A 16,521-nucleotide genomic window follows, 5' to 3' on the forward strand; every position below is an offset into this window, starting at 1 on the left:
ATTTCAACTTGATTAGATTTTAGTTCTTTTATTTCTCCAGAAAGGGCTTTTATATCTCCTGAGAGGGTTTCTCTAATATATTCCATGCCTTTTTCGAGCCCGGCTAGAACCTTGAGAATCGTCATTCTGAACTCTAGATCTGACATATTACCAATGTCTGTATTGATTAGGTCCCTAGCCTTTGGTACTGCCTCTTGTTCTTTTTTTTGTGGTGAATTTTTCCGCCTTTTCATTTTGTCCAGATAAGAGTATATGAAGGAACAAGTAAAATACTAAAAGGGTGGCAACAACCCCAGGAAAATATGCTTTAGCCAAATCAGAAGAGATCCCAAATCGTGAGGGGGGAAGGGGGGAAGGGGATAAAAAGAGGTTCAGAAAGAGAAAAAAAAAAAGAAAAAGAAAAAAGAAACAAATAAAAAAAGAAATCCAATAATGAAAAAATATAAAAAGGAAAAATATATATATTAGATAAACTAGTTAAAAAACGTTAAAAAAGAAAAGGGTAAAAGTTAAAAAAATTTAGCAGAAGAAGAGAAAAAAAACTTTCAGAAAGTGGTTGATTTTCTGTTTCTAGAATTGCTGTTCTTCTTCTCTTCGATTTCCTGTTGGATTTGTAGGTGTTTGCAATCTTTAGATAAGCTATCTAGCTGATCTCCTGCAACCTGAAGTAGTCTCAGCCTGCTACTTCTCCGCCATCTTGACTCCCTCTCCCCCATGTTCCTGTATTTCTGCCGTTGAAAGTATCCTTCATTTTTAAAAATTGCAGTGAACTTCCTACTTCTGTAATAACACATCAGTCTGCCAGGGATTATTTATATTTATATACTTACTTGGAGAAGTACACAAAACCGTGAGAGACATGGTTCGCTTTGGTGAGCGAAACGGGCAGGTCATCCAAGATCCAGAGCAGCATGAAATACGAAAAAGTGTCCAAAGAAACAAGTAGAATGCGAAGGGACCCTTCTGATAGGCCATGGGGATACAGAAGACTGCACTGAATGGATTACCTTTGATCTGAATCTTGAGCAATGGAAAGATTCTCCACTAGTTAGAATCTAGGGAGAGAGAATTTGATCATGGACATGGAAGAGTGTGATTGGGCAGTGGGGAGAGATGAATTGGGGATTGGAAGGCAGATTGAGACCCAGGGTCAGCCTTATTTCCTAAGGGAGCCACTGTATTTTTGAGTAGGTTGTAAAAATCCAGTTGGGAGGAAGAAGAGACTGGCTGTGTGCAAAGAATAGGCTCTTACTACCTTCTTAGAAGCTTGTGTTTCCAAAAATCGTAAACTCTGTTGAAACCAAAAAAGTACATTTTAGGGACATAGCTTTAAAAAGATGAGCAGTTGTCTTATGTAAATATGTATGTTTCTGAGATAGCGTTCTACAGCTCAGCTAAAGGATGGCTGGACAACGTTAGTCATCCCTTGTTTATGCACACTGGTGCATTTATATTTATTACGTACAGAACATTTTTATTTTTAGTTGGTGATGCATGGACACTTCCTCTTCACATGTGAAGATCAGCTGAGGATTTTATGTTCAATGTACATTTATTTTTGAGGTTCGGTATATGCAAGTTAACCATATTTAACAAATTTTTCATCTACGTATTGGCGAGTGAATTTTTAAATGCTTACCAGCTGGAGTTACCTCTACACATTATTGTAACAGGGACTTAGTAGTTAGTACAAAAATAGGGCTTTCAAGCTACAGATAAGCACAGAGTAAAGCAGTTAAAATTTCTCAATACCTTGAAATCAGTGGCATTACTTAAGCTGAAGAACTTCTGTGTTTCAAGAGTGTTACTTTGAGGGTCCTCCTGTTGATGGAATGCAGCAGCAGACATGACAGTATAGTTCCCTTCCTGGGTGTAGGAAATTTGTTTCCGCGGTTCTCACAGAAGTAATGACAGGTACCTATAAGACCAGAGAAAGACATAAACCTACACTCTGGTTCCTTAATTTATTGGCATAAAATTTTTCATCTTGGTTCAAGATATGGTCGGCATATTTGGAGTGTTACCTGTGTTTTAAGACTTGATTTTGCAAATGTGAAGGTTTTCTTTTTAGGAATTGGAATGTTTGGAGTGTTAGAAATATCCACTGAAAATAAATTGATTCCTTAAAACAAGTAATTAAGTTGGGATGCTAAAATATTTGATGAAATTTCTTATATATTGTATCAAGACTCCCAACTTTTCTGTGTCGAAGGATGAGGGGGTTTTTATATAGCAGTTGTCTGTATTTTTTTCTTCTGTGGAGTTTATATTGATGTACCTCTTTTTGTGTGTTGTTTAGCCGTATATGTGGGAGTCCATGTCCTGCAGTGTGGCCTGATGTAATCAAACTACCATATTTCAACACCATGAAACCAAAGAAGCAGTATCGTCGAAAGTTAAGAGAAGAATTTGTTTTGTAAGAAGGGGATGCTTAAGTGTCCATATCGCATTGAATTTTTTTCTTTTTTTTTAGTTATTTTTTAAGAATTCTAAATGTCACTCTGTCCTCTATTGACCCACGGTAGACCTATCACAGTTCTTCTATGACCTTAACTTTTGAGTTTCCCTTTGCTACATGCAAATTACCATCTCACTGTCATTATGGTATCAGTGATTTAGGGGTGTGTGTTTCCTTTGGAGCTTACATGACAGAACTGGAACACCATTTAATGAAGCAACTTTCATGTTATTTGAGCTCAGGTTTTTATTTTGTTATAGGAAACTGTTCTATTCAGTTCTTAATTTACGGCATAATCGCAAATTTCCAACAGTAATAAGATACACCATTGTTGGCCAAATTTCAAATTATTTAGAATAGTAGTTTAAAAAATTATGTAAAGATGACTGTTTCTTCAAAGGAAAATTTGGAATTTGTTGGAATAAAGTAGAGCAAACATGTTATGAAATGTCAGCTTAAAGAAACACTAAGCTTGTGTCAGAGACCATGCATGACTTCTGTCATCCTCTCCTGCCAGTATTCCTGCAGCCGCACTAGACTTGTTTGATTACATGCTCGCCTTGGATCCCAGTAAGCGCTGCACCGCAGAACAGGCGCTCCAGTGCGAGTTCCTGCGGGACGTGGAACCCTCAAAAATGCCTCCACCAGAGTAAGTGGCTTTTCATTACGTTAGATCCCATCTGGCCAGTTTTAATAGCATCGCCATAAAACAATCAGAAGCTCTTCCATGATTAGTTAAGTCAAAAGAAATAGCATGAATCAAAAGAAATAGAGTAGTAGTAACACACATAATTCGTACATCTAGAAGGCAGAACCTTGTTTCATGTTCAGCTAACCAGGATTAGCAAAAGCAGCCTTCCTCTTTCTAATTTTACTAGATTTCAACCCTAATATTCCTGCCGCCAGTATTATTGTGGTACTGCTTCACCAGACCTGGTGTGCATCCTGCTGCTAGTTCCTATGGTTAAAAATTTGAGTGCTCTGCTAAGCATTTTTCTTATATTCCCTCCTATCAGGTGGGTATTATTATTATCACTGTTCTACAGAGGAGGAAGCAGGCTCAAAGAGGTTAAGAAACTTGCCCAAGACTACAAATCTAGTTCAGGGTGGAGCCAGCGAGTTCAGTAAGAAAGAGCAGTTCTGGAATGCTCTTTGGCAGACTAGCCAGTAGGAAATCCTAAGAGCGTTAGTAACAAAAGCCAGTATAGAATGAATTTATCGTATGATTGAGAGAAAATGTATAGAGTTTGGGAGTCACAGTAGCTGGGTTCTTGAACCTTCATTCCCTCGTGGCTCCTATAATTTCTCTAGATTTATTTGGGGGGGGGGAGGGGACAAAGCGGTCCATTTGGTTCTTTTTGATAGGCTCTAGAAACTTTGTAGGGATAACTTTAAAAATTGATAAAAAGCAAGCCTATTTCTATAATAAAATGTTTCCATGTAATAAAATTAGCATATTATGAATGAACAGACGTGGGCTTTGGAGTTCCAAATCCTGGCTCTTCCACTTATCACTTAGATTGGGCTTTTTATGTTTTCTAAGGCCTTCATATTCAGCTTTATTAAGTTTTTATTGAACTATATATGAATTGCCATTATTGGATGGTTTGAAAGACAAAAAGCATCTATCATTTGTGGAAGGATCTGAATCATTCTGTTGAAACTTTGACTCTTCTAACTTCAAAGAAGAATTCTTTTCAACTTTTGATTTGGAAACATTTCACCTCTACAGAAAAACAGGAAGAATAATACAATGAGCGTTTGTATACCCTTCATGTAGATTCAGTAGTTACTGACATTTGCTTTATCACTATATATAAGAAGCCTTTTTTCCTGAACTATTATATTGTGCGAGTGACACACTTAGCAGTAATTTGCTGTGTTTCTGTAAGAACTAGGACTTTATAACTACAGTACGATTATAAAGCGTAAGAAATTGAACATTGCAGTATCTAGTAGATAGATAGTCCATATTCAGATTTCTCTAGTTGGCCCAGTAATTTCCTTTTAGTCTGGATTTTGGGTATTTTTGTTTTTGTTTCTGGTTTTTTTTTTTTTTTTTTTTTTGTCTTGGATAAAGAATTCATTCAAAGCTCACACATTTCATTTAGTTGCGGTGTCTCTTCAGTCTTTATTTAATTACTCTTTGGGTAGGGCTTTTATGACATTGACATTTTTGAAGAGTTGAAGCTACCTGTTTTGTAAAACATTCTATAATCTAGCTCTGATTGCTTTCTTGTGATCAGAATTCGAGTATCCTTGTGTATGTGTCAAGAATACTACTGAGGTAGTGAGGTAAGCTTCTTGCTTTATCCTGTCAAGAGGAATATAAGGTCATTTTTCTCCCAAGGTAATACTAAGTTGATTTCTTGGTTTAATTGGTCCACAGGAAGGAATTCTGGTAAAAGCTATATTGAGCACATTTTTTAATTGGTGTATAAACTTTTTTTAATCAAGGGTTGGAATAGTTGCAAAAGATAGAAATTTCAGTGTGTGGTAAGTGTTGACATTTTCAAATGGGCAGTTACATCACTCTTGTAAATGTGTCCAGCGGGATCAAAATATCTTAGCATTTTGATATTCACCAAGAGTCATTTAGAAAATACAAAGCCTTTTTTTTTCTTCTTGATCAAATGATCTTTGCAAATATTACTAGTATGTATTTAAGTTTAAAAATGGAAAGAAAATTGTTGAATCACTATGTTGTACCCCTGAAACTAATATGTTAACTCTACTTCAATTAAAATTTTTTTTTAAAAAAGGGAAGAAAGGGGTGCCTGGGTGGCTCAGTCAGTCAAGTGTCCAACTCTTTGATCTTAGTTCAGGTCTTGATCTCTGGGTCATGAGTTTAAGCCATGTTGGGCTCCATGCTGGGTGTGGAGCCTCCTTAAAAAATAAAAAATGAATATATATATGTGTGTGTGTATATGTATGTATGTATATGTAAATTTGGTTGGTGATGCAACCTAATGAAATAGTAGGGCTATGATCCCCCCCATGTAATTTTAATATTTATCAGTTAATACTCCTTATTCTAGAATGACAAAGTCCCACATTAATTGTAATTTTATTTTTTATTTTTATAAATACCCTTGTAAATAAGCCTTCACGAACAGATGGACTCTTGTCATAGTTTTGTCACTGAATTCTTTGCATTTCTTTGCATTTCTTCCACATGGCTTGCAAAAATCACATAGTGATTTGTTATCAGAGATTTTTTTTTTTAAAGATTTTATTTATTTATTTGACAGACAGAGCTCACAAGTAGGCAGAGAGGTAGGGTGAGAGAGGAGAAAGCAGGCTCCCCGCTGAGCAGAGAGCCCAATGCGGGGCTTGATCCCAGGACCCTGGAATCATGACCCGAGCCGAAGGCAGAGGCTTAACCCACTGAGCCACCCAGGCGCCCTGAGATTTTTTTTTTTTTTAAGATTTTAATTTATGTATTTGACAGAGAGAGAGATCACAAGTAGGCAGAGAGGCAGGCAGAGAGACGCGGAAGCAGGCTCCCTGCTGAGCAGAGAGCCCGATGTGGGGCTCGATCCCAGGAGACCTGAGACCATGACCTGAGCCGAAGGCAGAGGCCTAACCCACTGAGCCACCCAGGCTCCCCTGTCATCAGAAATTATTATAATGATCTTTCAGATGTCAACTTTAGGATTCTTTCTCATAATTTTCTTGATAGAATTCTTTAGAATTGGAAACCACGTGACTTGAAGAGACTTTTTTAATCCAGTAATTAATCATTTTTTTCAAAAATTTGAGAAAGTAAGCTAAAGAAGCTTTACCAGTACTTATTAAATGACTTCTTGTTTTGTTTTTTTTGTTTTTTTTAGAGGAGGGCACATGAACCAGGGGTGAGGGGCTGGCGAGGGCAGAGGAAGAGGGAGAGAGAGAATTTTTTTTATTAAAGATTTTTGTTTATTTGCGAGAGAGAAATCCCAGACCTGGGGATCATGACCTTGGAGCCAAAGGCAGCCGTTTAACCAGCTGAGCCACCCAGGCACCCGGGAGAGAGAATCTTAGGCAGGTTCCACACCCAGTGCAGTCCCGAACATGGGGCTCAAATCCCTCAACCCTGAGATCATTACCTGAGCCTAAGTCAAGAGTTGGTCGCTTAACCAACTGAGTCATCCAGGTGCCCCTAAATGACTTTTTACACTTGGTACTTTTTCTTTTATTAGTGCTTGTTTCATCTAGTATACGTAGAAAAGTTTAGGAAGTCAACATGTAATGTCGGTACAACTTGGCCAGTCCGTATGTTAGATTGTTTTTCTTATTACATGTTTTTGTGGAAACCTTGGAACTGTAGATACATCCCATTAATGGGAAACGCTTGCCACGTAACCTAATTGGAAACTCTCTTCGTATTGTCAAACACATCACCTAAGTTCACTCAGTTTTTATTGGAACACAACTGACTGCATTTCTCCATTAAAAATAAGGATGTTAATACACATTTTGGTGAAGAGGCTGTAACCCAGTAATAAATTAGGGATATATCACTAAAGCAGTCAGGTTGAAATTATAATGCTATGGATTTAATATATAAATTAAGAGTTATATAAGCATCTCATTATTTTGTAATACGTAATAGGTAGTTAAAATGATCAATTATCTGTGAGGTGAGGACTGTGAAGAAAAGCATTGGCGTGGTATTCCTTTGGGAGCTCTGTGTATGTATTAAACTCGTGTCATTTTTTTGGAATAATCAAATGAGCATGGGATATTAAAAAACCAAAACAACTACATTAATTGTATGAGACGTGGTGTAATATTTTTCTGATTTAACGAAAAGAAGGCATTTACTGCTAAAAAGTGAATTAGAGTGACAGCTAGCCTATAATTTTATTTTTTCTTAACAGCAAGTAAAAAGCACCGAACAATTTCTAAGATAAAATGTGATCAACTGTAATGGGAATAAATATTTCATGATGTGATTTGATTAAAGTAGTTTTCAGCTGTCGTGTTGAATGGTGGTAAATGGCATCAGACATGAATATAGTGCCTGCTGTGTGAGAGGCACTGTCCAGCGCCTGCGTATGTTAACATGTATTACCTCTACCCCATAAGGTAGATTGTATTGCTAATCTCATTTTTAAAGATAAGGAAACTGAGGCACAGAGGTCAAGTTACTTGCCTGATGAGACACAATAAGTAAGTGGCTGAGCCAGTATTTGAACCTTCAGAAAAGCGAATAACAATTTGGTCATCCTGGAAAACATTGCTGGTGAATCCAGAGTCAGCGTCACTAACCTGTCGGTTTCAGCTGCTTGTCGGTATTGCTTATCTTTCCTAGAGATGAGTCCTGAGATAATCCATAGAGGAAGCTCTTGGCTTTAAACTGTGGGAGGGAACCAAAGCCCTTGTTAGTGGAGTTCTCTGCTTGCTTTCCTCTCATGGGGTTTTGCCGCAAGAGCCGGGAAGTGAAGTCACTCCGGTTTCCCTACTCCGCAGTGTATCTGAATTCAGAATATCCCACCAGGGACTAAGGCCACACATCTTAAGATACATGCACACGCACAGCGCACAGAAAGGAAAGTCTTCGGCGGGTTTATGATGCCTTAAAGCTTCCCAATATCAATATTTCAAATTGTACCTTTGTTTGTTACTCCAGGAGGTTTTTACACGCTGAGGCAATGCACCATAGTAAGATGGCTGAGAGGTATGCCTTTGTTTTGTTTTTGGACCTCAGGTGCATAGACTTGGTTTAATCATAATCCTTGTGTCACTCATCATTGGTCCATGCATGGCTCTCTTTTTTTTCTTTTAGTTACTTAGTTATTTTAAATGATTTTAATAAGCAGCCATGAACCTACCAAATAAAAGCTAGAACCTTGACAATAACCTCCGTTAGTCATATCATCCCCTCTCCCCACCCCCTGCCCTACGACCTATCCCCTTGCCTCCCTCCACCTGAGGTAACCATCATCCCTGTTTTCTTTTGTATATACTTTTGTTGCCATCTATATGTATTCATAAAAAGTTATATTTAAAAATTTTAGTTGTTTTTAATTTTATTAAAAACTTATTAAAAGGGTGTCATGCTGTTTGTAATCTTTTGGGAATGACTTTTTTTACTTAATATTATATTGCTAAGATTGGACCATATTGTTGCATATGCCCTTACTTTATAACTTGAGGTGAGAGTAACTGGAAGAGGAGGTGTGAATGAGCTTGCTGTGCAGGCCACTCTCAAGGACCGAAGTCAGGAAAGAGGACAAAGAGAGATGCGAATTATTTTACAGCAGTTTCAGGTGTACCCCTTGGAGAGCATCCCTAGAGGGAAACATATCCAGGTTAAAGATGGCAGATCTATCACCAGGTTGGGGCTGTGTAAGGGCATTTGTAGTTATTCTGGGCAAGTTTATTAACCTTTCCAAGCCTCAATTTTCTCATCTTTAAAATAGATATAATAGTAACTTCCCATTGGAATTTTTATTAGGATAAGAAATGAACTTATAAATCAAACATTTATGTCTTTAAGCAAAAGTTACTCTATAGTGTTGTCAGTTTTATGAAATCACATTAAGGCAGAATTGTTTCAGAATTGTGGGTAATTTTGATAGTTGCTAGTTTTTCAGAACTCTTTGTTGATGGGTAGTCATGAGCCTGGATTACCTATTTTTGAAACTTCTCTGTAGCATAGTTTAATTTTAGAGCACTTCATTATGGAAGTAAATAAGAGGGCATTAAAAAAGTAAGACGCTTTTACTAGGAAGTTTTTCACAGACGTTATTTCCTAGCTTTTACTACTTTTTAATCCTGTTTCCATTTTCTGCAAATGGCATTTTTTTCCCTTTTTTCCCATGTCTTGTTCAATGTGTGGTGGACTGTGAGAAGAACTGGCTTTAAAAGGTTGCACCAAGGATGATAGTAACATACTTTTATGAACTTGTGTTCTTCGTACATAGTTTTACTAAATGATTATTTACTGATTATTCAGAAGTCACAGAAAAATAGTCTGGCTGTAGAGGTGAAGCCCTGAAGTTGGGGGGCGGGCGTCAAGGCTGATTTTTACTGAGGAGTCATACAGCATGTGTCTGCAGTCTTCAGGAACGACTGGCGGGATGAGGGGGTGGGGAGCTGCTCTGTAGTGACTGTTAGCAGTTTTGGGGTGTTGTTAAGAAGTAACATTGCACACAATGGATACTTTTTTTCCAGCCTTCCTTTATGGCAAGATTGTCATGAGCTGTGGAGTAAGAAGCGAAGACGACAGAAGCAGATGGGCATGACTGATGATGTGTCCACAGTGAAAGCCCCCAGGAAGGACTTGTCTCTCGGCTTCGACGACAGCAGGGCCAGCACCCCGCAGGGCGCGCTGCCATCTTCACAGCTGAAACCTCAGGCCAACTCGAGTCTCGCACCTGGTCAGTAGTGCTTTGCGCGGTGGTCGGTGTTCTTCCCTTGTTCTGGCCTCACGGTGATGAGACTGCTCTAGTGTAAGCATCTGTGGCCGAAACATTCAGGTTTATTCCCCGCACTCGACACTTCCCTGGGAATTGCCTGCGCAGATGCCGCACTGCCCCCCACCCCGGTGCCGCAGTAGGAAGCCACCGTGGGTTAAGATGGACTCGGCAGAGAGCGATCAGTGAGCAGTCAGGTTTCCTGACTTCCTGTCTGCCCTAGTGCGGGAGGTCGTAGACAGATGCAGGGAAACAGCCAAATTCCTAAAAGAAGCTCTTTTATATGGTTTATAATGTCCACAAATCACTCTTAATATACGTCCCATTATATTCTAGAATCTCAAAGATTGGACTCTCCTGTTGTGCCAGAAAGGACTTGATGTATGATGAAGAAGGCTTTTTGGGGGAAACAGATTTCTTCCTCTGACTCAGTTGTTTGAAGAGTCAGCTTCTTCCTGAGAATGAAACCTTTTCAGTGTGGTTGGAAATCTTATTAAACTCATTCTGTCATTTAGATTTAAAGGTCAGTTGGTTGATAAAAACAGATCTGATCAGATTCAACTTTTGGTGGTGGAGTATAAATAGAGAGTAGATTAGCTGAGAAAGCCTGAGAAAGATTACCTTTAATGCTTTCCCATGTAAGCTGCAAGCTTATACTTGACCTTGGTCAGACTACATTAAAGCGCTGATACAGGTTACATTACAAACCAAAACCAGTTGTTACTTGTTGGTCAGCGTTTCATTTTTTGTCCCCCCCCCCTTTTATAACTGTCACTGTTAAGTGAGAATTCTGGTTTTGTGAAATAGAAATGAATCCTCTGTGCTCCATTTTTGTCATCATCAGCTGTCTTAAAATAAGAAAATGCCCTTTCTGTAGAGGAGAGAGCATCATTACAGAACCTCTGAAGAGACATGAACTGGAGAATGAGGGAAACTGGTTCTTAGCGCCACAGCAAACAAGCTTGGCTCCTTACTTATTAATGCCTGCAGGTCACGAGAAGAATTTGCAAAAGGTTGTTTCAAGTTAACCTAAAAATAACTAAGAAGTAATAAAAGTATCTCAAGATATATAAAGAGAGAAAATAAAAGGATAGCCTTAATCATCAGTGTTTCATCTTCTTGAAGTCTCTCTTCTATTTGCCTTTTATTCTTAGAGAAATTGCTTATCGATGTAGTTATCACTGAGCTTCCATAGTAGTATATACCCTCGAGCCTTGTTCCATGTGACTCACAGAGGCTTGCACAAGAACCTGTGTAACCATCACAAGTCTAAACGGAAAATTCTAGAAAAACAAGTGTTTTGCTGGTGCTGAGCTAAAACCCTCTTGTGTCCACATCATAAGCATGTTTCTGTAGGAGGTCCGAACTTCCCAAAGTGAGTTAACTTAAAAAATGGTAATTTGAATAAAATATATTTATGAAAGAGTCTACAACATCCCAGTGTGAATTTACTGCAAAAATAAGGTGCAGTCCTTAGATATAAAAAGCATTATTTTAGACGAGCAGTACAGTGAGTAGAGCTCCGAGTCTGGAATCAGAGCACCCAGGTTCTCACCTCAGCTCAGACACTTAGAGTGTGTGACTTTGGGCATGTGAGTTAGTGTCCGGGAGGTCAGTTTCTTCAGTTAAAAAAAAAGGGGGGCGGCGCATACTAATAACAGATCATGGCTTTAAGGTTGTGGTGAGGAGTAAAGGATGTGAAATGCTTAGAGAACGCTGACTCTGTAGGTGTCCTCCTCCTCCGCTTTCCTGGTTCCTGCTTCTCTGTAGGGGATGGGCTTCCAGCCATAGTCTCATATTTCCTTTTTGAAGTATTTCCCCCTGAAGAATGGGCCACAGTTTCAGTTGTTTTAACTTCAGAGCAGTTCCATCTTAAACGTCCATGAAATTAGAACTAGACTGAGATGCCTTTTTCACAGCGTTTCTTTAACACTGTCCCACAAATGTACATTTGAATATGGTCACACAGGGCCATTTTGGGGGGCGGGGTGTGCTATGAATTACGGCAATGCTAATTAATACAAATTTTGTCTTTAGTAAAAACAGGCCCTGGACAGCAGTTAAACCACAGTGAATTGGCAATTCTCCTAAATCTACTGCAGTCTAAAACAAGTGTTAATATGGCTGATTTTGTCCAAGTGTTGAACATTAAGGTAAACTCTGAGACTCAACAGCAGCTAAATAAAATAAACCTTCCTGCTGGAATTTTGGCAACAGGTGAAAAACAGACAGATCCATCCACACCACAGCAGGAGTCTTCGAAACCGCTGGGAGGAATTCAGCCTTCATCTCAGAGCGTGCAGCCTAAAGTGGAGACCGACGCTGCGCAGGCGGCCGTGCAGAGCGCGTTTGCGGTTCTGCTGACTCAGTTAATAAAGGCCCAGCAGTCAAAGCAGAAGGATGTGCTGCTAGAAGAGAGGGAAAATGGATCAGGACACGAAGCATCGTTACAACTCAGGCCACCTCCAGAACCTAGTACCCCGGCGTCCGGTGAGTGTGCAGATGGCCGACCTCTAACACGCCGCCACCCACGCCGCGTGCGTGGTGTTGGGGGGCAGCGGTGACGCAGAGTGTCCGGTGGCATCGCCGGCGGACGGGTTCGGAGAAATCCCAGGTCACCGGTGATAGGTTGTCTCCTTAGTCGTTTATTTCTAGGAGCAGCTTCTTTAACAAATTCTCCATGTGTGACGTGGCTCATTACGAATGCCGTAGAGTTTTCTCATGTAGACCTGTAGTTGAGAAATAGTCTTTCCTCCAACTACAAGACGATACTGACCAAGGCAGAGACTCTATGTATAGGAGCCTTTGTTCTTCAAGCGATAAATAGGTAGCTGTGAGATACCCTTGAGAAGTCAAATGCAATTAAATTTTTCAGTCACCATAGACTTAAGTGGTAGCCCGCAGATTAGTACTTCCATCCCTTTTCCCTTCTTTTGCTTTCCCTTCCCTTACCTTCCTTTTTTCCTTCTTTCCTTCCTTCCTTTCTCTCTTTTTTTTTTTTTTCCTTTCTCCAGAGATGGAACTTCTAATGTTCATTACAACCACCCATAGGAAACATGGACTATTTGGAACTTCTAGTTTTCCATGATAACTTCTCTCTTTTTTTGCTTTGCGTCACTTAGGGCAAGATGACCTCATTCAGCATCAAGATATGAGGATGTTGGAGCTCACACCAGAACCAGACCGGCCTCGTATTCTGCCTCCTGATCAGCGACCTCCCGAGCCCCCTGAACCACCACCAGTCACCGAAGAAGATCTGGATTATCGGACAGAAAACCAGCATGTTCCCACCACTAGCTCTGCGTTAACTGACCCTCACGCCGGAGTGAAAGCTGCCCTGTTACAGCTGCTCGCCCAGCATCAGCCCCAGGATGACCCCAAAAGAGAAAGTGGTGTTGATTACCAGGCAGGAGACACTTACGTACCCACTTCCGACTTCAAGGACAATTTTGGATCCTCCTCTTTCTCTTCCGCTCCCTACGTTAGCAGTGACGGGCTGGGAGGTAGCTCCGCTCCGACACTGGAACGACGGAGCTTCCTTGGAAACTCGGATATTCCGGCTTTGGATAACTACAGTACTGCTTCATCTCATTCTGGCGGTCCGCCTCAGCCTTCAGCCTTTTCCGAGTCCTTTCCCAGTTCAGTAGCTGGCTATGGAGACATTTACCTCAATACCGGTCCCATGTTGTTTAGCGGAGACAAGGACCACAGGTTTGAATATAGCCATGGCCCCATTGCGGTCCTGGCCAACAGCAGTGACCCTCCCGCAGGGCCAGAGAGTACTCATCCTTTGCCAGCAAAGATGCACAACTATAACTATGGCGGTAACTTACAGGAAAACCCGGGCGGCCCCGGCCTCATGCACGGGCAGACCTGGACTTCTCCTGCCCAAGGACCCGGATATTCACAAGGATACAGGGGACACATCAGCACACCAGCGGCCAGAGGTCGAGGCAGAGGGTTACCATACTGAGTATCTGTTTTTCCTCAGGCACATCATTTTTATCTGGAAAGACTTTTCTAGCTGCAGTTTAAGGCAGCAATCCAAGAGACTTGAATAATATTAATTCAACAACAGCTTTATTTTTATGTGGAAAAGGGTCTTGCATACAATAGTTAAAAAAGAAAAAGAAAAAAAAAACCTTTGCTTAAATTCATGCTGTTCTAAAAACTAGATCTGTTGATTGTACATCTTCACAAATTCTAGTTAACAGTTTTATTTTGTATTCTTGCAGTTTTAAGTGGATGCTAATCTTAGGGACATAAGAGTCTTTTATGGCCCTCTTGCAGATCTTCTGAACTATGCACATTTGTGCTTTTTTTGTAAGTTTGGACCAACTTTTATGTAACAACCAACCAACCCCCCCCCCTCGCTCCCCTCAGTTTTACAACAATCAGAAAGGGCACTGATTTATTTGGTATTTTCTTTTTACAAAGCTACCTTTAGTCAAAGGTCACTGTCAGTCTTTGCACCTGCTTTCAGTGTTATTGTGAAAGGTGTACTTTGTGCTCACTTCAGAAAATAAAACACAACCTTTCTCTTGATGCAACAGTTTTATAAAAAAAAAAAAAAATGGTCAACGTTATTTTTGTTTTATTTTGCAGATTATCATAGCCGAGCAAAATGCATTCAAATGAAATAGTGGGTTTTATATGAAAAATATGGGGTGGGGAGGGTAAGTAAGTGCCTTAACAGGTAAGCTTAAGGTCTGAAAAAGCAGTTAACCTTTACACCCATTTGTCTAAAGGGAATCAATACACTGTATTGAAGAGGCAGGGAGCTCTCCAGTGTTTTCGGGGCTGCCTGTCAGTTCCTGCTAGATCCATTGCCTCTTTGCCTGTCCCACTTTCTTCTTTCCTGCCTGCCGTTGGGCTGTGTTACCTTCCACTATCACCTCGTCTTGATGGGAGAGTGAGAGCAAAGAAAGGGACTAGAACTCCAGTCAGGACCTCGTTACTTCCAAGAAGTTCTACAAACTTATGTCATTTAAATGGTTGAAAGTAATAGCTAAATGAGAATTTCCGAGCACCATTTTTTTCCGGGCTGCCATACTGTCCCTGTTTCCTTTTGTCATGGATCATTGGAAGGCAGTAGTGTAGACGCAAGGCTTCAGAAACAGAATTTCCCTGATTCTGTTAAAGTTTATGGGGGAGGGGGGAGGGTGGTAAACATCATATATCTTAAGTTATGCAATTGCCATTTTAAGAAAAAATTAACTGTTCAGTTTGTTAACCAGAAACATTGCCTAGATTGAATTTACCGATGCTAAAAAGAAAAAGTAGTGAGAGGCAACCTCTTATCTTCCCTCCTCTTACCTTCTGTGAGGTTTATTACGACTTCTGCCAGACTTAGAGCAACTTTAGTTCATTTTTAACATTTTTTTCTTTTTTTAAAAGCAACAAAGAATGACAGACTAACCCTTGTGTAAGCCGTAATGGTGTCAAGTCTGACTAACTTTTTGTGCACGCTCACGCGCACATAGAATTATAATAATTCTCGAAAGGAACCAAAGGTGAAGAACCAGTGTTTCCGTTATCACTAAATGGAAAAATAAACTCTGGAAATGAGAGTTGTGCCAATTAGCCATTTTGTTTTAACTGTTCTCCTGGTAACTTACTTTTTCATTGGAATTGTAAATTGAAAGAACTGTTTTAGAATGGAAATTGCTCCAGTTCTAAACTCAGTCTTTTTACCCCCACGCCCTCTATCTGACTTGTGACCCTTCATTTCAAAACAGTATATGGGAAACATTATAGTTTGGTGACAGTAAGGATATTTTAAAGTGGATATTTTACCATTTTACTGCTATAAAATGAGTTGATGTCAGTTGATCATTTTATTTTTTCAATGGAACTTTTTTTTTGTTGGGGAGAAATGAATGGAAGAAGAATTATTTTGCTTTTATTTGAATATTGCGTACTAACAACTTATAATAAAACTACATTGCAGGAAGTGAAGAAATATTTTGAAATTTAGCAAAATAGCTACAGTATTCAAGTATCTGAAATTTTAATATGGTGAGTCTTAGCGCTTTAGACTTTCCTATAAGTAACAGTATCTAAGTTATTCTTAATAGTCACACTCGATAATTCTGCTGACCATAGCAGCTAACCTAAAATTGAAGATATTTATGTGACATGAATAGCCTGTGTTTTAAAAATTAAATATTTTATATAAAATTGAACTGTGTTTGGATAGTTCTTCCAACATTTCAGTTATGTATTTATGTTGGGTGAGTGGCTGGGAGGACAGGGAAACTGCTGATTGAAATTGGAAATTTGAACTACAGCTTCTAATATTACCCTAAGACATCGTTAATTGTGAGACATACCAATATTTTACGTACCACTTAGAAAAAAACTGTTGCCAATTAGATGACACCGTGCTAAGATGCATGAATTAGAAGACACTTCCCAAATTCAGAGATGTTAGTCTACAGAGGAATCGATGAAATACGGTAGTAAAAATCTTCATGCATCCCTTCCGTACCATTGAATACTTGAGCAAATTTGGTTTCATAAAAAGAACAGGGATGGAAGTCACTAATTCCAAATTACAATTACCGTAATCCCTGAGGATTCCTGAGTGAAATCTCAGGAACATAATACATTACTTAAGTTTTGGGGACAGACACAGGTAAGTCAGATGGCAACTATAAA

The 16,521-nt window shown here is 39.5% G+C and overlaps 1 protein-coding gene across 4 annotated transcripts in view; it reads left to right on the plus strand.

The window, feature by feature from the left end:
- The window catches only part of CDK13 (cyclin dependent kinase 13), a 133,739-nt gene extending 117,693 nt beyond the window's left edge, over positions 1-16,046 (plus strand). The window contains exons 10-15 of one of the 4 annotated variants that reach the window (XM_032874956.1): positions 2,300-2,416; positions 2,976-3,107; positions 8,073-8,120; positions 9,620-9,825; positions 11,899-12,351; positions 12,984-16,046. In XM_032874956.1, coding sequence (XP_032730847.1) covers positions 2,300-2,416; positions 2,976-3,107; positions 8,073-8,120; positions 9,620-9,825; positions 11,899-12,351; positions 12,984-13,834 — 1,807 coding nt within the window. In that variant the 3' untranslated portion in view covers positions 13,835-16,046. The remainder of the gene's footprint in view (positions 1-2,299; positions 2,417-2,975; positions 3,108-8,072; positions 8,121-9,619; positions 9,826-11,898; positions 12,352-12,983) is intronic. The other 3 variants (XM_032874958.1, XM_032874957.1, XM_032874959.1) reach the window with 3 other exon arrangements.
- Positions 16,047-16,521: the final 475 nt, after the last annotated feature.

Source organism: Lontra canadensis, unplaced genomic scaffold (assembly GCF_010015895.1).
Source record: "Lontra canadensis isolate GAN:19392208 unplaced genomic scaffold, GSC_riverotter_1.0 scaffold54, whole genome shotgun sequence".
Taxonomy (NCBI): Eukaryota; Metazoa; Chordata; class Mammalia; order Carnivora; family Mustelidae; genus Lontra; species Lontra canadensis.